General features: G+C 46.9%; 1 protein-coding gene across 1 annotated transcript in view; it reads right to left on the minus strand.

Annotated features, from left to right (window-relative positions):
* The window catches only part of XPR1 (xenotropic and polytropic retrovirus receptor 1), a 115,526-nt gene extending 96,603 nt beyond the window's left edge, over positions 1-18,923 (minus strand). The window contains exons 1-2 of the mRNA XM_054638343.2: positions 18,530-18,923; positions 11,330-11,381 (exon numbers count right to left, since the gene is read on the minus strand). Of these exons, the coding sequence (XP_054494318.1) occupies positions 11,330-11,381; positions 18,530-18,598 (121 nt within the window). The 5' untranslated portion in view covers positions 18,599-18,923. The remainder of the gene's footprint in view (positions 1-11,329; positions 11,382-18,529) is intronic.
* Positions 18,924-26,161: the final 7,238 nt, after the last annotated feature.

A 26,161-nucleotide genomic window follows, 5' to 3' on the forward strand; every position in this document is an offset into this window, starting at 1 on the left:
GTCATCATTCAAGGCAGGAAGAAGTTTGTTTTTTCTGATAATGGAGCAATAAATTCTCTTTCTCTGAAAGATTCAGGTGTCCTGTGGCTGCTATCTCGCTGCAAGTCCTTTCTTTAAAAAAAGTATCCTACCTAGCATAGTTTCTATTTTAACATTTTTTTATAACCCAAAACTATATTTAACACACTACTTAAGAGAATTAATACAGCATTACTTTCTAACACAACACATATAATATTCATTTGAATATTTGTGAAAAGCCAATCATAAAGTACGCATTTTTCACAAAACCCATCAAAGGAGCGTTCTTGGTGCAAAAAGAAGGGGGAGATGTTGCAATCCAAAATGCAGGGAACCCTCAGAACTTTGGGCCTGTGAGCCAAAGCTTAGAATTAAACACAGGATTTGATTTGAGACCTTGAATCCAGCAAAGGCAGAGAGCAGTGCCCTCAGCCCATGGAAATGTGAGGCAGGCAGCAGGACTGGAGCCCTGAGCAGCTCCTGCCATGCTGGCTGCACACACATGATCCCTCCACTCATCACCCTCCTCGCTCCTTCCCTTCCCAAGGCCTCTCCACAAAAAGGACATCTGCTGAAGGGAACAGCAATAAAGCTGTGTCAGGCTCCCTGCTGCTGATATATTGCTAAAACTCACACATGCATGGGGTATTTTTGCAGGATCTGAAGTGCTGACCAGAAGCACCAGACACTTTTCAGCAGGGTCAGGACAGCAGATGGGGCTGATCAGGTGTGGTGAGCCCTTCAAGCTCAGAATCCTGTCTCTATCCTCTCTGCCTCCAACTGCTCAAAATTTCATGTACAATCTACACTTTACTGGCTTATCCTTTGAAACATGAAGCTTTAATAAACTGATCTTATTGATGTCGTAATAATTAAATCCACACCATAAATGACTGTCAAAATCATCACCTCCAGCATCCAAAATGCAATCTCTATATACACAAATACCACCTGTGAGCATGATTTAATCTAGTTTGATCACAGACAAGCACAAGGTATTTTGATTTTTCCTTTCCTTCATCCTCCCTGGGAAGCTTTCTTGTCTCTGGATGAGAGTGAACTGCAGTCTCCCAAAGGCTTCAGAAGCACATGAAACTTCCAAGAGTTGTTTTCCTGCACCTTTACTCACCAAGGTGCAGGCAGAACCAAGGCTTCTGATGGAGAAGTGTGTTCTCCTGTGGCTGGGCAGGGGAGAAAGTCACTTTTGCTTTGGACTGCTGCAGAGCTCAAGGACCATGAAATAACATGGAATGCCACATCAGGCTCTCAGGTTATTTCTCTCCTCACCTCCTGATTGCTGCTTCTCATTAACGAAGACAAAGCCACACCAAAATAGTGAAGTAAAAGCCAAATCCCATTAAGCTCTTTATAAAATTCATTTTATAGGTCCATCAGCCAATTCTGCTCATTATTACCCCATTTTACTGCCTCTCTTGTGACTCACCCCTGCAGCTGAGCCTATAAAAGACCTGGGTTCACCCTCAGCAACCACACCAATGCCCTGACACACAGCATTCAACCCAAAAAAATTCACAACAAACTCATGCAAATGATCAACCAGCTGGAAGAGGAGAGAGTAGAAATTAAAATTGGGGGTTTAGACCATCAGTGCCCATTTTCCCCTACAGCTGACCCATGGCAGGACTGAGAGGCAGAGAGGCTGGCACTGAACCCTGTGACTCCCAGCGTGTGCAGGGATGGGATCCCAGCAAGGAGGTTCCAGAATAGCAGCCTTGGCCACATGTCAGAACAAGTCTGCAACTGTGGGACAAGACAGATCCCAAGTTATCAGCTCACCCACACTGATCTGTGCAGCTCCTCTGCACTTTGCCCCACAAAGACATTAGGAGCATTTATAAAAGCATGCAAAAGCAATTACAGTAAAAATAAAACCAAGGTTATAAACACAGTCTGGATGTCAAATTTGCCTCTTTTTCTATTTAGAGCTGGCATTTCAGTGTGCAGAAAATTCTCACTCCCCCTCTAAAACGTGTGCTTGGGGCTATATAGCACATGCAAAATAAATTGCATTTATATTGGTATTTATATTCCCCTCTTCTTGGCCACACTGCCTTGCCTTTCTTGTTTAGTCAAATAGCCTGCCAGCTTCTCATCAAGAAGTAGAAATTGGTTTTCCATCTCCTAGGAGATAAACAAGGTTTCCCCCTTGCAGAGGGGAAGCCAAGCTGCTGAGTGCACAATTTGAGAACAGTCAGTGCCCAGAAAGGCTTTGCACCATCCCAGGGATGTCTGTGCCCTCTGTGATCCCAGTCACCACCCTGGACAGAAAAAAACCACTTTAAAAAGTAAATTTATGTCTTCTCAGGCAGTTTTCTTTGTGATTTTTAGTTAAACATAGACAACTCTGACTCATGGTGCTGCTGCCTTACAACTAAGGAATTTTATGTACTCTTCTCAAACCAGAGGTTAGTAAAATATGCTTTATACCTCTCCATGGTTTCCCCTTCTCAGTTCCCAAAAGAACTGGCTATAGGATCAGGCTTTCACACTTAGGCTGTACTAATTCAGGCAAAAAAGGTTACCACACTCAACAAAGGCAGCACAAAACAATCTAAAATATCTTAACAATATGGCCATGTAATAAATAGAATAATACAGAAATTTTCGGAGTAATTTTTTTTTAACAGTGGCTTTGTAAAATCAAGATGCTGTAGCTCTGCAGTTTTAAGCTGTAACTAAAGTTAAAGATTATGTATTTACAAAAAGCACATTTTAAAATGAATTCTTTATCAGCTTGATGTCAAGCTGTAAGGCTACAGATACAATGTAAAAAAAAAACCACAAAAACAACACAGGTGAAAGATGCAGCTAGCTTTCATTTTCACTTCAGAAATGAGAAGTCACCAGGACTGGGTTGACTTTCTGCCACGCTGTTGCAAGTTGTAAAATTCCCTAATCAAAGAGACAGACCTTCTCCTGTTGGGAGACCAACTGTGCAACACCCTGTGCGTGGTGTGGCCTTCCAGCAGATGAAGGGAACTCAAAGGACCACTCCAGGAACAGGGACAGCCTTTGGTCCTGCAGCACATCCCACAGAGATGGCACCACTCCGTGGCCACTGGCATGCTGGCCATTTTTGTGAAGCATCTCACAAGCAGCTGTGATGGAGAAGAATGAGATCTCCTTCCAGGGACACTCTGCTCATTGCCTTGGCCACAGCATGCATTTTTAAAGAGAGAGAAACCAAACAACCTTAATTCATGTTGCATTATTCACTGAGTAGCTACAGTCTCATCCAAAAATCCTAATTGTCTAATAATTCAAGTCACCTATATCAAACACAGTGCCAAAGGAATGTCTAGAAAGCCAGAGGCTGCCTCACACACACACTAAATCTTGCTGTTAAGATGTCTAGAGAAGCCTTTTCTTGAAACAAAGCAATAAATACTGGCCTCTTGCATAAACATGTGCAGTGCTCTCATGTGTGCAGCCACTGTGCTGCCTGATATCTCATTGCTGTCTCAGGAGTGCTGCCTGCCAATCTTCCAGCAGTGCAAATCTACTTTCCAACCCTTGAGCTCTGACCATTAGCATCAAACCTGGCACATTCCAGCTAAATTACAAGCACTGTTAATTCCTCTAAGCACAAACTGGCATCTTAGTGTATGGGAAAGCAAATGCAGGAAGGAAAAAGAAAAAATAAAAATAAAAAAAAGGAAAAAGGCACAGCTGAGCATTTCTGATGTTGCTGTTATCCTACATCATTAAGGAACCATCCACGTCCCTTCTGCAGCAGAAAGTTTGCAGACCTGCCAGGGAAACCTGGCTCTAGGTCAGCCCTGGGCTGTCAGGTCCAGCTCCCACCATGACCTCCTGCACCTCCCCAGCTCCTGGATTATCCTGGATTTAACATCTCTTAGCACTCCGTACCAAAGGATGCTGAAATAAAGGAAAAAAGGGCACAGGACAAAATTACAGAGCAAAATGGCAAAGGGTCCAGAGGGAAAACCATCTGAGGAGAGGCTAAGGGTTTGTTCAGCCTGCAAAAAAGGAGACTCAGCACAGTCTTTACCTTCCTAATGATGGGAAGGAGAGGGGCAGGCACTGATCTCTGCCCTCTGGTGCCCAGTGACAGGGAGGGAACGGCCTGAAGCTGTGTCAGGGCAGGGTTAGGTTGGATATTAGGAAAAGGTTCCTCATCCAGAGGGTGGTTGGGCACTGAACAGGCTCCCCAGAGAACTGGTCACAGCACCAAGCCTGACAGAGCTCAAGGAACATTTGGACAGAGCTCTCAGGCACATGGTGTGACTCTTGGGGATGGTCCTGTGCAGGGATAACAAGAGCTGGGACTCCACAACCCTTTCAACTCAGAACCTGTGCAAACCCAGGGCACTGGGAATATTTCTGTGTCTGCTCTGGGGTGCCCTGACCCCCAGGGCAGCACTGACTTTGACCCTCATCCATGGAGAAACTTCAAGATAGACTGGAATCCACAAAAATGTGAAATAGATTATAGAGAGCAGTGTAGGTGTATCACTTGGTGAGAAATTTAGGTTTGGGATTTTTAGTATGTTGTGGATGGAAGCAAGATGGAGGGCACAGGGTGTTGTCCTGGGCTTCTCCTTCATGCTTCTTCTCCATGGGTTTGGGTGGCATTTTGTAATTGGGCAGAAAAGTCCTAATTAGGGGCTCTTTGGGATCAGTTATTGGGTTAAAAGGGAAAATAATCTAGGTGTCAGTTCTTAATTGGATAGTTTAGTCTTAAAAGACCTTGGAACAAGAGATTGTTGGCCATTTTGTGCCTTCTACTGAAAAGCTGCTGAACTCATAGCAGTGAGACTGTTTCACCGATGAAAAATAATAAACACCTGAGTCCCAACATGAAGTGCCTTCAAACCAGGCACAGAGAAACCCACAACTGGTACCCCCACAAGAACCTTCTATGATTCAATAAACTGGCTCTTCCCAAGCCTTGAGTTCTTAGGTACACCTAGGACTCAAGTTCTTCACTCGACACGAACATGTCAGAGCAATCTGAGCTGCTGCTGAGGCTGCACACAACACACCATAGAGCACAGGAGAAGGCTGAAGGCTTTCTCAGCAGCAACACAGAGAATCAGCCAGGAGCTGGCCATGGGGCAAATGGGAAGTGTGAGGAAGTCCAGCTGACTGCAATCACAAGCTTCCTTCATAAAGAAATGGTGATCAACCTGCTAAAGCACCTACCCCCATGAGCTTCTTGGTTACTCTGTGTGGTCCCACACCACCCCAAGAGCCCCAGGGAGGCTCCCACTGGCTCCAGGAGACTTTCTGGTTTAGAAGAAGGCAGGACAGGACCCTGGGCACACCAGCAGGTCCTGAATGTACTCTCAGACCACAACTTGAGGACCTGTGGTCTGTGGGACAGTAATGACATCCAACCTTGTATTGGCTCGTTGTCTCCACAATCAACTTGCAATCACCCAATTAGCCTGGGGACAGACTTTCTAGCAGAGCCTGTTGTGTGAGGATGAGGGCAATGGTTTTAATCTGAAAGAGTCAGTTTAGATTACATACAAGGAAAATGGGTTTTTTCACAGTGAGGGTGGGCTGTGCCCCATCCCTGAAAGTGTTCAAGGCCAGGTTGGACACAGCTTGGAGCAACCTGGGGTAGTGGAAGCTGTCCCTGCCCATGTCAGGAGGGCTGGGCAAGATGACCTTTATGGGTCCCTTCCAACCCAAAGCACTCTCTGATTCCATTCTGTGACTCCAGCTCTGTGCCTCACCTGGCCCTTATTCCACATCCACGTTACACTCCTGACTGGTTGAGCACAATGCAGGCTCTTGGTGCTCATCACCTCAGAGGAAGTCACTGTACCAGCAGCGTGGGCTGCTCTGAAGGCACAGAAAGTGGCAGGGCTGGGTACAAAGCAGTCTCTGTGCTGACTTGCTGTGAGCGCTGAACCGCTCCTGACAGCAAAATGACTTTTACATGAACACACGGTACTCCACATTTGCACACAGGCATCTGTGCTCCAAATATTTTAGTGAGCATCCAGCTGTTCTCTCTGGACCCTACTCCAACCATATGCACTGTTTACCTTTCAAATTTTATTGCTCTAGGGGAAGAGAAACCAGGCATCATCTCCTTCTCTAAATGCTGGTATGCTGCCAAGTTCTCCTCCTGTCCACTGTTTGCACATTCTGGGAGCTAACATTTGCCACAAGCCCAATAACCTATTTTTTACAGCTAATCCAATACCTGGCATCAAATCTCCAACTGAGAAGAGGATTGTCATGGGATTATATTTTTTTTTTGTTAGTTTACATACTAATTATAAATACAGAGGCTGAATTACAGCCTAGACAGAATCAAGGAGCTGCATCAGGGGTGTAGGACACCAACCCCCGTGTCCTTATGGGTGTGTGACAACATGCTGAAATAAAGACAAAGCATTAATCTCGTTGTGACTGCTTCTGATGTGCAGCACTTCTGTTGAAGACTCTTTTAAAGCCTTAAGCATTTCCCATGTAAACAAAACCTCAAGCCACTGCAAAGTAAGCTTGTGCAATCGGAAATAAATGTTTATTTTGAAATAAAAAGAAGGCATCTGCATATATACAGACAAATCATAAGCCTTTGATCAACCCTACAAAGCATGTCTGCATGTAACAAAAACTGTCAGGCTCATAACTTCCTCTGGAAAGAAAAAGAATGTGATGTCCTACACCCTACTTATTCACCAAGATTATTTATGCCCCTAAAGAATACTCTTTTGTTTATTCAGCAACAGAAATAAATCCAAGCTAAAGATCTGTAGCTGTCAGTTAACAGGGCAAGTGCTTTACAAATGAAAGCAGAAACAAGGGTGGGATAACATGAGACATGCTGTCAGTGCTGGCACTCTCAGAATGTCCCAAACTTGCATCTCTTGCTTTCCTAATCCATCAGGAGACCACAAAGATTACAGGCACCAGCAGAGGATATCTGTCACCACTAAAGCTTTTCCCCTACCAATTCCTGTTGCTTTAGCACCACCTCTTACTTTTGGGTTTGAATTCTACCCTAGAGCACCTGCAGTTCCCACTCCTACCCTAATACATCATTCCATCCTCACAGAACCAGTGTGATCCTTCTTTGAAAGGTGCCACTGGAATTCAGGAATGGGGTTAAATAATTCCCATAATGGGAGGACACAACAGGACGCTCCTGTACCATCTGATATTACAACAACGATATTTGTTTACACAGGTATTAAAGAGAGGATAAATTTAAATATCTGAAAGGCAAATATTCTAGGAAATAATATTTAGAGTGGCCCCTGTCCATTGGAGAAGAAAATGGGGATGAATAATTTACAGCTGCACTTTGGTGGCCGCGGCAGCCGAGGAGAGCAGCACCGTGAGGAGCTCGGGGAGATGCCGACACAGCTGCTCACCAAGTGGAATAATCAGGAGCACTCCCAGCAAGAATGGTCCACTAACCTGCTTTAAATGGAACAGGAAGCAGTGGGAGGACAAGGAATCAACAAAAAAACCACCCCAGCATGCTCCCAGTGAGGTCAGAATTTCATGCTTTTGCTGTACTGCACATTCTGCCTCAGAGGAAAGCAGAGCTATGCTCAGGTTTAGCCTCTAAATCATCACAGATTCTTGCTAAAGGTATCTTAGGGTCAAAAAAGGATGCCTGTTTTGGCACACTTGCATTCAGGCCTTCCTGCTGTGCCACAAGGAGCTGGGAATGACATCCTGGGAGCAGCATCCACTCATTCCCCTTGTTCTGGTAACAGTGAGCAGAAGGCAACAAACAGCTAACGAAGCAAACACGCTCCAAAGAATACTCCAGAAAGCCAGGCAAGGCTCCTTGTACAGCTGGGAATGCAGCATCATTTGATACCTCTGCCAGTGATGTGCATGGGATTGAATTAACAGACTGAACACTAATTTAGTACAGATGTTGCTCAGGTGGAAGGATGGTGCAGGTTTCATCAGGGGATTGCCTTGTAAAAAGATGAGGAGCATCTGGAGGAATAACACTGGCATAAAGAAACTGTCATTACAAAGGAGACAGATGGATGAAAAAAACTTATCTTTGAACAGATTAAAGAAATCTATGTGTACAGCCAGGAACTGCCAGAAAAGACATGCTGCAGTCTGGAATAACTCTCATGAAATACAGGGAGCCACACCACCTTGGAATTGTGTGTGGGGACAGCTACAAACAACCTCCTCCTACCATACAGCCTTGACAGGTATTGCTCATCCCCCTCTACAAGGTTTTTTGTTAAAATCACAGTCCATTTATTACCCAAAAATAGGAAAAAGCAGGTAGACATAGGTGTGATTCAGTGTAACACAAGGAGAAGGGTCACCATAATAAATAATAACACAGAATAAACTGCCCAATTTAGAGCCAAGATCCTCTTCCCAGCAGCACTTTGTCCACTAAAGTAGCACAAGCAACCATCCCTTGCAAAACTTTAAGAGTCATTCTGAAGTTAGCTTTGTTTACCTATCCACAAACAGAAAATGCCTAAACACAAACCCACAGAAAGCTGTTCATGATGGATGGCCCACCTATTACCTGCCTTGCCCATTATTTACAACATGCCTTGGTTGGGTAGCACTTTTTCTGTTGTTTTAAAGAATTTCCAAAGTGCTTTCAGCATTCTACTAAGCAACAGGAAGCATTTCTGTCTATACACAAATTTTACTGACTGACATAGTAAGCAGCCTGCAGCAGAAATCTAAGAAATTCATTCACAAATGCCAGATCACACATCCAGCCAAGCAGAATAAGAACCAGGAACAGCCTCAGCTTTGCTGTACAAAACTCCCTTGTCTTCACAATCCAGTATATTATCCAAAGATTAGCTTACAATTCATGCAAGGTAAATCAAAGCCAGCTCTGGAGCTCTGCAGCGTGTCTGTGATCAACGAGATCAATTAGCAAATGGATTTTAGTTAGACCAGTCTAAAATGAGATTACATTAGGCTCATACTGGGAGGCTGGGTTTCAGTAGCACAGCCCTGTAGTCTCTGTGTTGAGCTCAAAACAACACACAAGTATCCATTGCAAAATCCATATTAAACTGGAAACATGCAGGCCAACAGCCAGCCCCTGACAACAGCTGCTCCATTCCCTCCCAAAATGCAAGGAACTTGCTCCAAATCCTGTGATAGGGACTACAGCAGTGTTCTGGGCATGGTTTGTGTGCAGTCAAGTACTAAACCCAGCCTAAAGTTTCTATGAACAAAGGCAGAAGGGCTTAAAAAAAGAGAAGGATGCGAGCAACAGGGACAGAAAAATGAAAGGTGAAGGAATTAGTAGAACTGCTCTGCACTTAAGGGCAGGTCATGCAGACAGATTTAAATAGGAGTGGTTCAAAACTGTTTGGATTATATTCTCTGTAGTACAGAGGAAAAGACCCAACCCCTCCAAAAATGAACAGAACATTGTTCTACTGATGGAAACAGTCTTAAATCATTGCTTTCCTTTTGTTGAGTTTTTTAAAGCATCAGAGGAGGCAGAAGCACAGGTTAAAACTCTAACAGTGTTTAAAAGAGCATAAATATAATGTCATTTTATTCTTCACCTTGTCTTGCTTTGCCAAACAAACATCACAGCACATTACAGAACACCACTGTAACACAAGCACTGAAAATAAAGCAAGCAAAATGCTGCATTATAACACTTTACAACTCAAGACCACCTTGAAATCCCAGATAACCCTGGCCAAGCCCAGGAAGTCACATTCCAACATCAGACTACAAAGCTCCATCAGCACAGACACCATTTGCTCACACTGTCAATAATAAACCAATGGACAGAAGAGAGGAAGGAAAAAAGTCTTATAATTGTGCCAGTCCCCCATAAAAATATTGCTGGATCCTCAATAACATTAGTAAGTTGTCTTCAAAAGTAATTATTGTCAGTTTGGCCTGCACAGAAAACTTCAGTTCCTCTTAGTCTTATGCTGTTGGGGAGAAAGGTTTGTGGGTAGATTTTATGGAATTTTGCTACTTTAAAATAATAAAGCAAGACTTTCCTCTTTGCCAATGTATGTTGAGTTTTCCAAAGATAACCCATAGATTTTGGATTCTTGGACCATAATCTTTAGAAACCTAGTTCTAGGACCTGTATGTAGAGAAAAGTGTGATTCTTTTAACAAAATCAGCACAATGAGTTGAGTGAGCTACTAAGTGTCAGGTTAAATTTAAAAATTACACCTGCCTGAGCATTGCTTCCACAAAGTTTTCAGCTTGGAATGTACCTCTGAAGAGTTTAAGGACAGACTGCCCCATCCCACACACTCTCTTTAACTATTACTTATTGCAGCTGTGGCTTTAAAATTCTAATCAAAAAACAGGTGGAGTTGAGTTGAATTAAAAAAAATCGCATTATATTAGCTATATCATACCTCATTTCCCAGTTCTAATCAACAAAAGGAAAGTAATTCATGGCCTAAGATTTAGAGTGACCAGCATTAGTGATGTTAGACAACTGACTACACCAGGAGCAGCACTTGTTCTCCTGCTCTATAAATATACAAGAAAAATATACAAGAGATATACAAGAAACCCAGAAAGCCATGTTCAGAAATTAGTAAAATTAACTCTGCAATAAAAGTGAAAATAATAAAGGTAAGGAGGTTATAATAATAAATAATAAAGGTAAGGATGTTATAAAGCAGTCAGAAATCCACATGAAGGGCAAGAAAGTAAGGAGTGAAGCAATACAGAGGCTTCAGTACTTTAAAGACAACAAAAGGAAGATACAGAGCTCTATTAAGAAATTTTGCAGAGATCATCACTTAATTAAACAAACAATTTAAAATTCAGTGAGCTAAAAACCAATCACCTTACTAGAATAACCTAGAGCAGTCAGAAGGCAATAAACACATGCAAAGAAGAAGATATACTCATGTCCACATGGGAGAGGCAGCAGAGCATTCAGGGAGGACACAGAACAAAAGGATGAGACTCTTGCAGCTCAAATCACCAGTAACAAACCAGGAACCAGTGTCTCTCCAGCACAGCTATCTCCCAGAGTGGCAGGCTCTCACAGGAAAACAAAGCTCTATTCTCAGGCAATGAAGAGAGTACTTCCACCACTGAATGACCTTATAAGCAAGAGGAATCCAGCTGTTGCTGTCTCAAACTATACAAAGACATTTATTGTCCCAACAAAAGAGGACAAAGAGTTCTAGCAATCAAATAGAGCATGCAGGCTGTCAAAGGCCAGGCATTTGCCCATCAGGATATTAAGTTTACCAAATTAGGAGGACTAAGGACAGAAAAGTAGCAGGACTACGTGTCCAGCACGCAGTGCCAAGAAAAATTCAACTGTGGGTTACAATTTGCTTACCTTCTATAGAAGGGGCCTGGTCCACAGCTGCATATAGCATCTCTTTCAAAGCCTGCAAGGGAGGGGCAGAGAACAAGGAACACAGTTAGTATGAAAAGAGGAAAAAAAAATTACACTGTTTTGATATGCCTGTTTGAAAACAAAAGCAATTAAAGCCCTTTTATCCTGCAGACTGGCACAGAAAGCTGTGGTACGTGATGTCAAGGCTATCACACATATTTCTGTTCACAAGTGAAATAGGTTCATGTTTACTGACTGCTTTATCTCAAGCTTGTTATCTTAATAATCTATAAAATTTATTCCAACTGTACATTTCAACATCTTCCTTCAGAAAAATACTTCCCAGTTGGTAGGATGCTAAAGGCTTTACATTAAAAAAAATGAAACAACAACAAAACCTGAAGTGTTGCGTGACACAGAGGAGTTTGTCAAGGCAAATGGAGGAGAAGCAGCCTCAGGGATCTCTCATCACTGTTGCAGAGGATCACAAAAATACACATACATGCTAAAAGCTGAAGGCAACATGATGAAGGAGATTAGGGAAGCAAGGGTGATGGCCTGCTCTAGAAGTGGGAACTGAAGGGCAACATTAACACCAGCCAGAATTAATTAAGTAATCAGGTTTCAGGTGCTGGAGGCACCATGAGCTGCCTTGCAGCTCCTTTCTGGAAGGCTCTTCCCAGGCAGTTCTGGGGTGCTGGTATTACCCCAGGCACAGGTTAAAGGTTTGCTCACTCACATCCACATAAACTGAATTCTGATCAATGGCTGAAGGAATGAGGGGAGTTCAGGGGAGGGTCACAGTGAGGATCAGAGGGTGGGAGCCCCTCTGCTATGGAGACAGGCTGAGAGAGCTGGGGTGCTCAGCTGGAGAAGAGAAGGCTCCAGGGAGCCCTTAGAGCCCCTTTCTGTGCTTAAAGGGAGTTCAGGAGAACTGGGGAGTAACTTGGGACAATGGCCAGGAATGACAGAACAAGAGGGAATGGATTCAAACTCACAGAGGGCAGGCTGGAGTAAAATATAAGGGAAAAAAATCTTTACTGGGAGGCTGGTGAGGCCCTGGCACAGGTTGTTCAAAGAAGCTGTGGCTGCCCCATCCCTGGAAGTGTCCAAGGCCAGGATGGACAGACTTGGAACAGCCTGGGATAGTGGAAAGTGTCCCTGCCCATGGCAGGCAGTGGGAACAAGATGATCCTAAATGTCCCTCCCAACCCAAAACATTCTGGGACTTCATGAATAACCCAAGCCATAGGTTTGGAACTAAAAGCCACAGGAAATGACTCATTCCTTCTGCACAGTGATGTGCATATACACACCTCACATCTTAATGCCCATACTGAACGTGAGTACCCTCCTCCACCACCACAAAAACCTGACCTTATTCCCTCATTCTTGAGCCCACAGAAATCTAACATAAAGAACTAATTCAGGTCTTCTGAGTTCCTATCTATTCTGCCTGATTCTCAACATATCCCATACTTCCATAATCCTGAAAGATAGCAGAAGCAGAGGTGTGTATCACAGTGCCCCAGGAGAAAACCTCCCAGGTTAAATGACACATCCCCCAAAACCCTGGAGGTAAAAACCATCAGCTCAGCAGCTGGGAGCTGAGTGCTGTTGTAACACACTGGGTAAATACAAGGTCTAAAGGACAAGTCTGTTTATCACAAGATACCCAAGGTGGCTGCCTGCACCAGCAGCTCTGGCATCTCTCAAAGGTCTGGCTCCTGAGTCAGAGGTCTCAGCAAAGGTCACTTGCATAATTGTTTTCCCAACTGAGCCACTGCTGGATGATCCTCATGCCAGCAGCTCAGCTCTGCTCTGCTCTTGGTGCTTCTCTGAAATTCCTCAGGAGCACCGGCCACTTCAGTCCTTTCCCCCATGACTCACTGCTCAGCAGCACATGATCTGCCTCTGCACACCAAGTAGTCAAAAAATCTTCCTCCTTTTCCATCCCAGTCGTCATCCTCACCTACCTGTAACTTTTTCCATGAACCACAACCAACATGTGACACAGGATAAACAAACCAGAAGAGACAGCACATTGAAAGTCACTGTAGGAACAACTCATCTCCTAACCCACCCAGAGGTAAACCCAGTGTAATTCCTATCTCTGGTTTTATCAGTCATTTTTAAAGAACAACAAATTAAAAAGGACAAGATTGACAGTCCTGCACTAAACAATCCTGAAAGCTGAAGGTGTCAGTCGTCCCACAGACCCCTCCCCATGCAGACTGACATAGTACAATCTGGCAGCTGCAGGGCAGCAGATTCTGTTACTGCTTTCCTGACCTATATAAGTAAACCAATAACCTCAAAGTGAAAGGCTCAGTGCTCCTTCACACCTAAACTATTTAGTCCTCTAGATTACAGAATTTTAGAACTGATTGTTTACAAAAGTTATCCATCACTGTCAATGGGAAACACTTAAGAATTACTCTTTCTGCCCTCAAACTAAACAAAATGGGTTATTTCCCTGCTTTAGACTGTGCCAGTGCTACACCTTGCACCATCAGTCAACTGGTGGAAATACATATGAGAGAACAAAAAAAAAAAAGGCAAAAAGAAAACGAAAATGCAACTATCAGACCTTAACAGTGAACAAAATCAAGGACAAAAACCTTAAAAAACTCAAAAAAAAAAAAACAACAAACCCCACTGTTTTAAAGGAGTCTTTCAAACCACTTAAGCTCCTCTAAGCTCCTCTGCTAACAGCCCGAAGGACAAATAGTGAAATAGCACAACAGATTTGTGTCAGGAGGTGGCAAGCCTGGGTGTGAACTGCCTATCATGAAGCTGGGTTTGACGAGCAGAGTTGGCCACCTCCCAAAAGCTGAAAGCCTGTTTCTGCAGGAGACACTCTGAATTCAAGCAGGCAACCTCAGCTCTCCTCTCCCCCCACCCACTTCCTGCTGCAGGTGGTGTCTGGGAGAAATGATGCCTAAAACTTAGCAACCTGTTTCTCTCCTGCAACAGCAGAAGGACTTAAAACCTGGGGTTTTAAGGACTTAAAAACCTTAAAAAAAAGGGAAGGGAGGTCACCTGCTCACACCTTTACCCACCTCTCCCATGAACTTTGCACCTGTAATAAGTGTTCTGCTCCTCCTCCCTCCCCAGCTGTTGAGATGTCAAAGGTATTATGTACTTTTTCTATAAAAATACCATCAGGCTCCTGCAGAGAAACAAATTCAGGCCAGATTAACTGCAACCAAAACAGCCATCTGGCAACTGTACAAGTGAGTTGTACAGTTCCATCAGCTGGATGTGCAGATCCACACTTACATTTAGAAGCCTGAGCAATGCTCTCCTCCTGAAAGCAATCCAGAGAGGGACATGAAAACAAAGGAATCCAGGAGGGTTTGTGGATAAACAGAGGACTCACAACCCAAATATTTCTCTGCATCAAAAATGAGCATTATATGCAGCAGAGCACACTCTCAGCCAAAAAAGGAAAAAAGCATCAGCTGAAATTCATGCAAGTTACCTGAATTTGTTCAGTACTGTGTGGAAATGAGAATTTCACAATTTTGACACAAAAAGTTGGGACTGTGTTTGTTTTCATGTTTTTCCTGTTTTCCACTTTTCCAGTTTTCTTATTTTTCCAACTTAAAAGTTTTGGGCCGCTCATTTCCAAAGGGTAAATGAGTGGCCCAAAACTTTTAAGGCAAAATGAACACTGAAGCAGTGCACATCACAGCTGTAGTTTAACAGCTAGGAAAATGTGACTCATTTTACAGAAGAAAATGCCCTGCCAGAGCCCCTAAAACAAGGTGAGCAAAGCCTCTCACTGCTGCTGCCAGGGTGAGGCACAGCCACATCATTGCATGCAATCTTTAGATGGAAATTTGGAATGGAAAGCCAAATCAGGTCCATCATGGTTTAAAGCTCCACATTATTGTTGGCTCAGTCATGGTAAATGTCTTTGGGAAAAGCTGAATGAAACAGAAGAGCATTCACTGCCATTTTCCCTCTTTTCTGTAAGCCAAGTGCTCCTTCTCCAAAAGCTTAGATGTACAGTAATGGTCACTGCAGAGCTTTTGCTGAAAGAAAATATAAATCTACGTCACACCTATCAAAATATATCTTACTTTTGCCTGTTTAAAGAAAATTCATGGTTTTTTCTCTCCCTAAAGCTCTCACCCTGAATACCAGCTGTAAGCCCAGGCAACTTCCATACTTCTACAAGCACACTTAGAATACTTAAACTGATTATTTTTGGAGGGAAAGCATGTGGATGGTAAGAAGTTTTGAGGACTGTCAATTGTTCAAGACCACCTGAAAGTGAAACTACATTTTTAGGTATCGAAAACACAACAATCCCATTCCTCTTTCTGAGGTTATCACCAACAGATTACACCTGGTCTGACAGGCAAAGCTTGCTCCAAATCCATTCAAAGGCTCTCACAGGTTACCTGGGTCCTGCCACACTCCAAGAATCTCCTGCTCTCCAGTGGAAATAACTACAAATAGCAGAGGAGAAAATTAAGATGAGGCTATCTTTATGATACAGAATGGCTTAGAGAAATCAATTTCTGCATCATCTTTCAGTCCTTTCATGGGGAACAGCTTCAAACTGAAAGAGAGCGGGGGTAGATCAGATATTAGGCAAAAAATCTTCCCTGAGGGTGGGGAAGCCCTGGTACAGGGTGCCCAGAGCAGCTGTGGCTGCCCCATCCCTGGAAGTGTCCAAGGCCAGGCTGGATGGGGCGTGGAGCCACCTGGAGTAGTGGAAGCTGTGCCTGCCCATGGCAGGGGATGGGACAAGATGATCTTTAAGGTCCCTTCCAACCCAAACCACCCCAGAATTCTGTGATCTTGAAGGTGACATCCTGGAAACAGGAAGAATCTTTTCAGAGTTAAAAACCTACCCAAGAAGACCTCTCACTCTGAGAGGGCGTTTCCTGCGTTAATTAAAAAGATATAAACTGTCAGGTGAAGAAACAATATAACACTATTAAAATCCACAAATCATGTTTTAAAAGTTACTGTGACACCTTCTATAAGCAGCACTGCACACAAGTAACACAGGCAAAGTTTAACCTCACATTTGCTGATCAGCAATGGGAATTTTTCTGGACAAAGGAGGGCTGGGTGCTTTTTGCCTCAGGTATAATCAACAAGTAAATGGAGGCAGTGCTGGGCTTTTATGCACTGCACCCACACGACCACCAGTTACTGAATAATAAATGCCAGGCTATTCCATCACTGTAATATGCATGAGCAGAAGGCTGACTCACATCCAGCCAGCTGCAACAAGGCAAACAAAGAGTTTGAAAGTTATTACTGAAAGGGAAGGTGAGGTTTGTGTTTTCCCTCACTCCACATTAAGCTGTCTATCCAAGGAGGAGATTACTTGTGATTAGAAAGAGTAACAACTTGAAGGAAGTTGTTTTGACTGAAATAGACATTTTAAACTGGGCTGGAGGAAGGGAGAATGACATCATGATAGTGCCCTAGTTAAAACAGCTGAAAATTAACCTCCCATAATGAAAACAGTGGCCGAGGAGCAGCAGAGCTCTTCACACATTAATCAAGGTGTCGTAGTTCACTGGGTCTCCTTCCCCTCTCTCCACAGCTGTTTGCTCAGCATGCAGACAGATCTTTCACCCTTTTATTTCCCCTTGCCTTCCCCTCCAACACACCTCCAAAAGCTGCTCTTAGGAAGATATCCAAGTTTTCTCAGGAGCAGAAGACAACTCTCACAGGGATAACCCATTAGAGACACGATGCAGAACTAAGCTGGCCCTTTATTTTATCAAGACAATGGTTTTCCTCCTCCTCAAAGACTGATGGCATGATTTGGCCATCTAGCTCTCCACATCATTCAAGGAGATCACAATATTGTTGTAAAGCCAAACCCAACTGCAGTTTTTATTTAAACATCCGTTCCTCTGCAGTCAGGTAAAGGGAAACAAAGGAAGAGTGAAAAGGGTTAGATATAAACTTCTCAAGCTCAACATTATAACAAAGCAAGCTAAGATAAATGTGGTTTTCCTTGCAAATCCAGACAGATTAATATGGACAGTATAAATAAATTGCTATTATAGTCCTAGGGAGAAAATACAGGCCCTCAAACAATAACAAATGTTCCGTGGTTTTAACTGAGTCAATCAGTCAAGAAGTTTTGCTGATCACGGCTGTCCTATAATCAGCTTTCCGTTGTCTAGATTTAATTATTACTTGTGGAAAAGACATCGCTGGCACCTGCCACTTTTACTGCTGACACTGAAATAGGAAATGGTTTTACTACAAATTACCACCCCCCAGCTCCGTCCAGTTCCAACCAAGCCCAGAATCGGTGTGATAAATCTGAAACGAAGCAATCAGCATGACCTTTAGCAGGCTGGCGTGATAAAGCCCAAAAAAGCCGTGTTCTGCAGATAATTCACGATTAATGCAGCACAACTTGCTGCAAACAGTGCTCATAAACGCCCCGACTGGAGTGTGAAACCGCGAGCTGCAGAGCCTTACTTAAAAATTGTCATAAAACCGGAGTTGATGGGGGTTTGCTGACTTATTTCGGGGGGCTCAGGGGAGCTGATGGGGGTTTGGAGCCCTGTTTGGAGGGCTTGGGGGAGCTGATGGGGATTTGGAGCCCTGTTTGGGGGGGCTTGGGGGAGCTGATGGGGATTTGGAGCCCTGTTTGGAGGGCTTGGGGGAGCTGACAGGGGTTTGGAGCCTGGTTGGAGGGCTTGGGGGAGCTGATGGGGATTTGGAGCCTGTTTGGAGGGCTTGGGGGAATTGACAGGGGTTTGGAGCCCTGTTTGGAGGGCTCGGGGGAGCTGACAGGGGTTTGGAGCCCTGTTTTGGGGGAGCCCCGAGCGGTGCCGGTGGCCCCGGCAGGGCAGGGAGGGCGCCGGGAGCTGCCCAGCGCGGCGGGATCGCCCTTGGGAGGCCGGGAGCTCTCAAAGTCACCGCTCCTCCGGGAACCGGCGCTGGTGCCGAGCCCCCGCCGGGGCTGGGGGTGCGCGGTGCCGAGCGTGTGCCCCGACCTCTGTCCGCCGGCAAGAGGTTACGGGCGGTAATTAACGCACTAATTAGCGAGCCGGACAGCCGAGGGGTGCCCCTCAGCGCCGCAGCCTCCCCGCCGCGGCGGACGCGCACACGCTGCCTCTCCATCAGCACCGCCCCGCGGCACGGCGGGCACCGTGAGGCGCGGGGGGCCGGGGCCGGTGCCCGCAGCGCTGCCCGGGGCCGTACCTCATACTGGATGTACTGCTTCCGCCACTCGGGGGTGATGTGCGCCGCGAGGTGCTCGGCGAACTTCATCCTGCCGCCGCCGCCGCTGCCGGCGGGCCGGGGCCGCGCTCGCTCCGCGCCCGCAGAGCCGCCTCGGCGGCGCCTGGCTGCGAACGGGCGTCGGTAGTGGGGGGCGGGGGGGGTCCGCCGCCACCGCACATGGGCCCCCGCCCGCCCGCCCCGCCACTCCTCAGCCCGCCTCGGGCCTCCTCAGCGCCGCCCCGCCGCTGCCGCCGCCTCCTCGGCCGTCGCCGCCGCCATGTTCGCCACCGCCTCCCGCCGTCACCGCCCGCAGCCAACCGGCACCGGCACCGCGCGGCCCCGGCACCGCCGCCCGCCCACCGCCGCGGGGCGGGGCCTGCGCCCGGCACCGCCCCGGGACCGCCCGCCCGCCCTCGGCACCGCCGCACGGCCGGCCCGGGGCGGGGGCACCGCCCGGGACCGCCCCGGCACCGCCCCGGGACCGCCCCGCGGGGAGGCGCCGTTCCCGCGCCCGCCGCCGGGGGGCGCCGCGGCTCGCGCGGGTCTGGGGTCGGGTTTGGGGCGCGGGAGCGGCACCCGCAACCCCCGGGATGGGCGGGAGAGCCCCGGGAATGCGGAACTGCCTGGGGAGGGACGGGGATGGAAATGGGGAACGGGAATGGGAATGGGGATGGGAATGGGAACGGGAATGGGGATGGGAATGGGAATGGGAACATGGGATGGGGATGGGAACGGAGATGGGAATGGGGATGGGAATGGGAATGGGGATGGGGATGGGGATGGGGATGGGGATGGGGATGGGAACGGGGATGGGAATGGGGATGGGAAGGAAATGATAATGGGGATGGGGATGGGGTGGGAATGGGAATGGCGGTGAGATGGGAATGGGATGGGGATGAGATGGGATGGGATGGGATTGGGAAAGGAGTAGGATGGGATGAAATTGGGCTATCATAGAATGTGGAAGGGATGTGATGGAAAGGGAATGGGGTGGAGATGAAGTGAAATGGGAAGGGGGTAGGAAGGGGAGAAATGTAGCAGGGAGAGTGGTGCGCATGGGGGAAAAGAAGTGGCAGGATGGGGAGGGATCAAGGAGAGGAAAGACAGAGAACAGGGGTGAAGATAGGGGAAAGAGTAGGAGAAAGTGCAGGATTGAGGGAGGAGGGAAGCTGGGCTGACAGGCCACAAAAGACCAGCAGAAAAGGGAAAGAAAGATAAGAGGGGAAAAGAAGGAGGGAGAAGGGGACAGGGAAAGCTTTCCAAAAGCTGCATGACCTTCACCACCTTTGCCTTTGTGCTGCCCATCAATTCCGGGCTGGGACAGGGGGAGCAGGGACTCCAGGGCAGCTTTGGAGCAAACCCACCTGCACAGGGCCGTGTCTGTCCCAGACAGACACCCCTGGGGCTGGGAATTTGGTACCCACCGGATCATGGCCCGAGGGACCAAACCGGAGCCGCTCCGAACGGGGCTGCAACCCTTGGTTATCCCAAGGATTCTCAGTGGCCCTAACCCTGCCCCTCTCCAGTTCCTCCGTTTTGGGATTTGGGATCAATTTTGGTTTCCTTGAAGCCTCCCAACCTTTGGTGTGACAGTTTTTAGCTTTTTCCACGCGACCACAAGGTCCGTCCCCTGCTGCAGCTGCTGGAGCATCCTTCCCCCTGCCGCCGGCCGAGCTCGTTTGCTGCGGAGATTTACGGGGCTCCTGTCGCAGGATCCCCGGGAATCCGTGATTTGCGAGGGCTGAGATTCGCCTGGCGCTCACTGATAGCATCTCTTAATTATGTTTGCAGCCAAGCCTTTAACGAGCAGAGCTTTGGTGCCCTTGCTGCGACACTTCACAGCAAGCCTGCCCGGCGCTGGCCCCGGCGCGGTGCCACTGCTTGACTTTACATTTCTCAGGTCACCGGCTTTTCAATGCCTCACCTTGGCATTGTTATCGGCTTCTCAATGCCTCACCTTGGCATTGTTATCGCCGTGCCCGATAACATCGCCCCGGGGCTGAGCTGCTCCAGCCGAGAGGAGCTGGGATGTTACAGCCCCGAGCCTTTGGATGCCGGCGGGCTCCCGGAGATAACTTGCAGCAGGGGGGCAGAAAAGGGGATTAAGAGATAAATATTCTCTTTGTTATTTGCGGGAGGCATTGCCTGGAATACGTGCTGGGGTGTATAATAAATTAATGTTTTCTGATACGACAGCTGGCAAATGTTGTAATGGAAAATAGCCAGTGATCCCCCCCACCCACTTTTCTTTATTTATTTTATATCAATAAATGCTATTTTTTTGTCATTAAACGAAGACAGATGGTAACAGGGGAGGCAGAGAAGAGGCTGGGTTCTTTGCTCACCATTGCCCCGTAGACACAGCTCCATTCAAATATCTGATTGGCAAATCCCTGCCTCCCGTTATCAGACACCCCTTGGGACCACACTGAGCATCCTCGTGTTTCACTGCTCTGCTGGGACCTGGGGCTTTCCAACTCCTCTAAAGGTTTCAAAACTCTCAGTTCAGCATATCCAGGCTTGGGGGAGAAATACAGGAAGGGACAGAGGGCAGGGAGAAGCCTTAAATTAAAGACAAAAGGCCTCCACTATTCCCTGCCTCTACTGCCTTCTGCCTACAGTTGGGTGGAGGGCAGGCAGGGGGAATCCAGGCAGCACTGAGGAGGGATGCTCATCCCAAAAAATCCTAGTCTTGGGTCTGGATCTCCTCTCCACAACTCAAGTTTGGATCCCAGTCTCTTTACCTTAGGTCTGGATCTCCTCCCCATACCTCCCTTGCACAAGGCTGCCACATTTTCCTCATCTCTCTCTCTCTTTTTTTTCCAGGAAAGAGTTTGCATTGTGATTTCCCCCGTGCTGTTGTAGTTAGGGAAAAAAAAAATCATAGAAGCAATGTTATTTGCATTTTGAAACCAAGCAAGGAGAAGCTGGAGTGGGCTTTCCGCCAGTGCAGTCTGGCACTTGCTTTGTTGGGAGCATATAGAATAATTTATAAATAGCATGGTGGGATTTTTTTAAAATATATAATTATACTTTTAAAGCTTCTGCATCGCTGGGGAAAAGGAGTCTTCAAAAAAGGCTTTAGAAAAAAAGAGTCTTGCCGAGGGAAAATTTGCTTTACTGGCATTGATAAAATCACAAAGAGGAGGGTTTTCCATCGCAGGAGACAATGCAGGAAACCCATGGACCTCCTCCCACCTTCTCCCCAGGCAAAAGAATTTTAAGAAAGCCTGGATATTTAGGGGATCAGTTTGGCATGGGAGGAAAAGCTTTAGGAGCACGACCTTCCCTGGCCCTATGAGCAGAGCAGGATTTGCTGAGCCTGGACCATGGGGTCAGGGGGATTGGTGTGATTTACAAAATTCCCTTGTTGTACAACATCAGCAGGAAGATAAACTCAACTCTCCACTAAAAACAGAAGAAATTATGCCAAATCCCAGGGTTTTGGGAGCAGCAGCACGTCCCAGCCTTGGTGGGGAGGCATCAGCAGGGGCAAAGGCAGCTCTTTGCATCCTTCACTGCCCTGCCCATGTGTTGATTCCCACTCCAGAGGCACGACCCAGAGGCTTCACTGCCACTGCCTGGCAAGGAAGACAGGGAATAAATAAATAAAGAAGTAAAAGCAAGCTGGGAGCCTGCTTGATGTGGAACAGCAAGGGAATTGAGTAAATCACACCGAGAGAGGCTGCCCTGACTTCCAGAATCAACAGAGCATCAGCCCTGGGCTGGACACCCCCAGCCCTGAGCCCTCCCATCATCAGCTCCATCGATGGCGGTCTTGAGGAACTGGGTCAATATATCAGATTTCCCCGTGCAAAAATGCACAAATCCCCCGGCAGCCTGAGCTGGAGCTATTGATTTTTCTCACATTTCCTCTCCCTGCTGGCAGAGCATGAGGGTGTGATGATGAGCACCAGGAGCTGGGGGTGCCAGACCCCGGGGAAGAGGCAGCGCACAAGGTCACACTGGGAGCAGCCCAATCCATTGGGACAGGTCAGGGTGTTCATACAGTCAGCTGAGCTGCCTGCAGGATGTTCTTTAAAGCCAGGAGGAACATAATAATGCAGTGGATTGATCTGATTCCAGTGGCAGGGATGTTAGTACCCATCCATCCTCTTGCACACACTGCCCTGGCAGCTCCTGCAGATTTTCCAAGGAGGGTAAGGATGATGCTTTCATTCCTGTTTCAGGTTGAGACCTGCCAGGAGGGTTGTGCCTTCTCCACCTTGGATGCAGCAGGATCAATTTACCCACTGGCTGAATTTGATCCATTAACACTTCTGTAGCTCTGTATTCACCCTTTCTGTCTCTCTCTGCTGATTTCTATCTCTTCTCTTCTTTGTTTTTCACTTCTACTGTGCTTCTATATTATTCTCTGCCAGGGTGGAAAAAGCATACTATAAAAACTACTATTTATGGCTTTTTACCATAAATCTGATGCTGTGAAAAATACCAACTCTTTATGTTCAGATAGTGACCCCTTTGCAGGCATATGTGCAAATTAAACATTTCCCACCCTGTTATAACTTTGAGTCCATCGCAGAGGTGGATATGGACTCGAAATTCCCAATAGAGATGGGGCAGCTCAGGCAGATGTGGGTCTGAGGGCAGTAACCATGCCCTGCTGAGTTCCATATCACCCACCCTGCTCTCCTCAAGGCAGGATTTGTCCCATGCATGGCTCATCCAGCATCTACACACCTGATGTTAAAATCCCAACAACATCACCCTGACTGGAAGCCCATCAGTTTGGCTTGGCTGCTGCTGAAGCACTCAGGGATGCAGATACAGGGGGAAGGGTGAAAGTTTGACAAGAAAGTCTCACAGATATGTATGCTTAGCAGAAAAATTTTTAAATGTAGAGTCTGATGAAGGAATAGAAATGAAAGCAAGTTTTGATACAGAAGAAAAGAATTGCTGAGCCAGTCTTACTGGATAACCAAGGAGGCAAAGAGTATGTTAGTTAGAAGGGGGTTTTATGACTTAGAGCAAAAGATAAACTCACTTCAAACAAGATGTTTTTACCAAACAGAAAGATAGCACAGGCAAACAAGTCAGCAAAGTTGCAAGTAGAAAAAAAGTCTCAGAATTTTCCACTGCAAGAAAACTGAAAAACAACTTCAGCTTAAACTGTAATGTACTAACTTTTAGTGATTGGAGAATAGTAACATGAATACGGTAATTATAGCAGTTATGATAGGCTATAGATAATAGTTAAGGTATAGATTTGTTCTGCTGTATTAAGATGCTCAGCAAAGAAAAGTCTATAATGCATTGTAACCAAAACCAAAAGGTCTCCAGGCCTGCCTGCAGCTGGAGCTGACATCTGTGGGCACAGCTCTGTCACCCACCACCCTGGACTGCTGTAACACCTTGGATGGAATAAACTGCATTTTAGTGAGCCACCTAGAGTCCTGCATCTCCAATTTGAGCTCTTAAGGGGGAAAGCAGCAGCTCCTTTACCCAGGAGTGTGCCCTGTGCTGGGAGCAGAGCTCCCCCTGCCCTGGGTGACCTTTCCTGGGCTGACTCACTGCCACCAGCAGCTCCTGGTGCCTCACACGTGTCCCCTCTTCTTTGCTGAGGTCACAGCAGCATCCTGCCTGGAATCCAGGCCAGGGAATGTGAAATCACCCATCCTCCCCGTGGGTCAGTGCCCCAAGCAAGGGTTTCCAGCAGGGCAGCGTGCCCCGGTGTCACAGAGGGAAGAGCCCTGGGAGCCGTGCCAGGGCTCATCCCTCTGTGCTGCCTCAATCCCGGAGCAGATGGGGGGTTTCACACCCTTCCCTGGTGTGTAAGTGATTGCTCCTGGATGGTTTCCAAGCCACATACATGCGCCTGCTTTAATTTATGCACGCTTGCTTTGTGTGAGAAGACAGCAGCTGACCAGTGGTTAAGAAGACTGAAGGCGCTGAAAAGGTCTAAAATTAGAGAAGGAATAAGAGCTGCTTCCTCCAAGCCCCAGGGCTGCCTGGGCTGCTTCCAGGAGAGCCTGGGAAGTGCTTCCAACCTCCCTGATGCAGCCCTGGGACTGCTGCCCTACTGAATCCCCCTGCTGAAGCTGAAAGGAATCTGTGCCTGCTGCACCTCACCATGTCCATAGACTGCCCCACTGTGCTGTGGCACAGCACAGACATGTCACCCTGATTTTTTAAGATTTTCTAAGCCTTCTGATGTTGACATTCTTGTAGCAAACTTTTTTACACACTTTCTGTAAATAACTTGTTGTTTTGCATTCTTTTATAGAAGAAAAGAAATTTGATAAACTGTTAGTTTGTTCAGTGTCATTGGAGAGGTGGCACTTTCACCCTCCAAGCCACTGTCACTTTTAGAAAACTATAAATGTAAGGGTCAGAAAATAAACTTCCCTTTTCTTCACCTGGAGAGCAGTGGTGTGTGCACTCGTGTTGTGTCCTATAGTGACACAGACCTTTATCCCTTTGGGATGCTTTCCAGGGGACAGGGGCTGGTAAAGTGCCAGGTGGCCTTGGGACCGTTCCTGTCCTGTTTACACCAACCTCACCTGCCTTGTTAAACATGCCCCTGCCTCGCCATCCTGCCTGCTGGCCCTTTCCCAGGGAGAGTGAGGAGAGTGAAGGAAACCCACCAAACAGCAGGAAGGGAGGTGACCTGGGACAAGAAACAGCACCCATGGAGCTGCTGCTGCTGCTGCGGGGTCACACAGCCAATGCCACTGTCACACCAGAGTCACAGCAGGCTGTGCTGCAAACAGGAGATTTTGGCACTTGGTGCATCGATGCTGCAGGCACCAAGCTGCCACAAACACAATTTAAAAGCTGGGGGAGCCCCTCTTTCCTGTGCCACCCCTGTGCCACAGACAAGGACATGCCATGTGACAGGTCCTGCTGGGAGGAGCAGCCCACGCCCAGGTGTGACACCATGAGCTGGAACATGTTGGAGGATTGTCACTGCAACTCTCTGCACTAAACTTCTGTCCCTTATCCAGCCTGTCAGTAATGGCAACAAAAAGTTGAGTTCCAGAGAGCTCGAGGTGTGTGGTAATAGCTGTGGCAGAGACCTCTAAAGCTGGCTGGACTTCCTAGGAGATTTTGGAAATAGCTTTGTGGGTTTTTCAACAACCTCTGGACCTTATCAAAGTGCATGAAAGGCCACAGGCTTCCTATTTGCAAGGGTTGTGGGCAGAGGTTATAGCCAGGTGGGAGTAAATCTCTTCTCCCCTGTGACAGAACTGGAGGAAAGAGCCTCAGGTTGCTCCAGAGGAGTTTAGATTGGCTATTAGGAAAGAATTCTTCACTGAAATGAAGAATGAAACAGGCAAACGAGGGCAGTGGCAGAATCATGGTCCCTAGAATGGTTCAAGAAAAGTGTGGATGTGATGCTCAGGAACATGTTTAGTGGTGAACAAGGCAGTCCTGAGTTAGTGGTTGGACTCAGAGGTCTTAGAGGTTTTTCCATCTTTAATGATCCTGTGGTTTTAGGGAAAGCACAGCTGCTCCTGCCAAACCTGGCTTGTTTGGCTTGCCTAGCTTGAGCCCTGAGCCGTGAGCATCCTTAGGGTCTCAGCTCCTGCTGCTGTCCCCAGTGGGTTGCAGGGGACAGACATTGTGCTCCAGTCTGCTGGGACAGCTCCT

This window comes from Agelaius phoeniceus, chromosome 8, assembly GCF_051311805.1.
Source record: "Agelaius phoeniceus isolate bAgePho1 chromosome 8, bAgePho1.hap1, whole genome shotgun sequence".
Classification (NCBI taxonomy): domain Eukaryota; kingdom Metazoa; phylum Chordata; class Aves; order Passeriformes; family Icteridae; genus Agelaius; species Agelaius phoeniceus.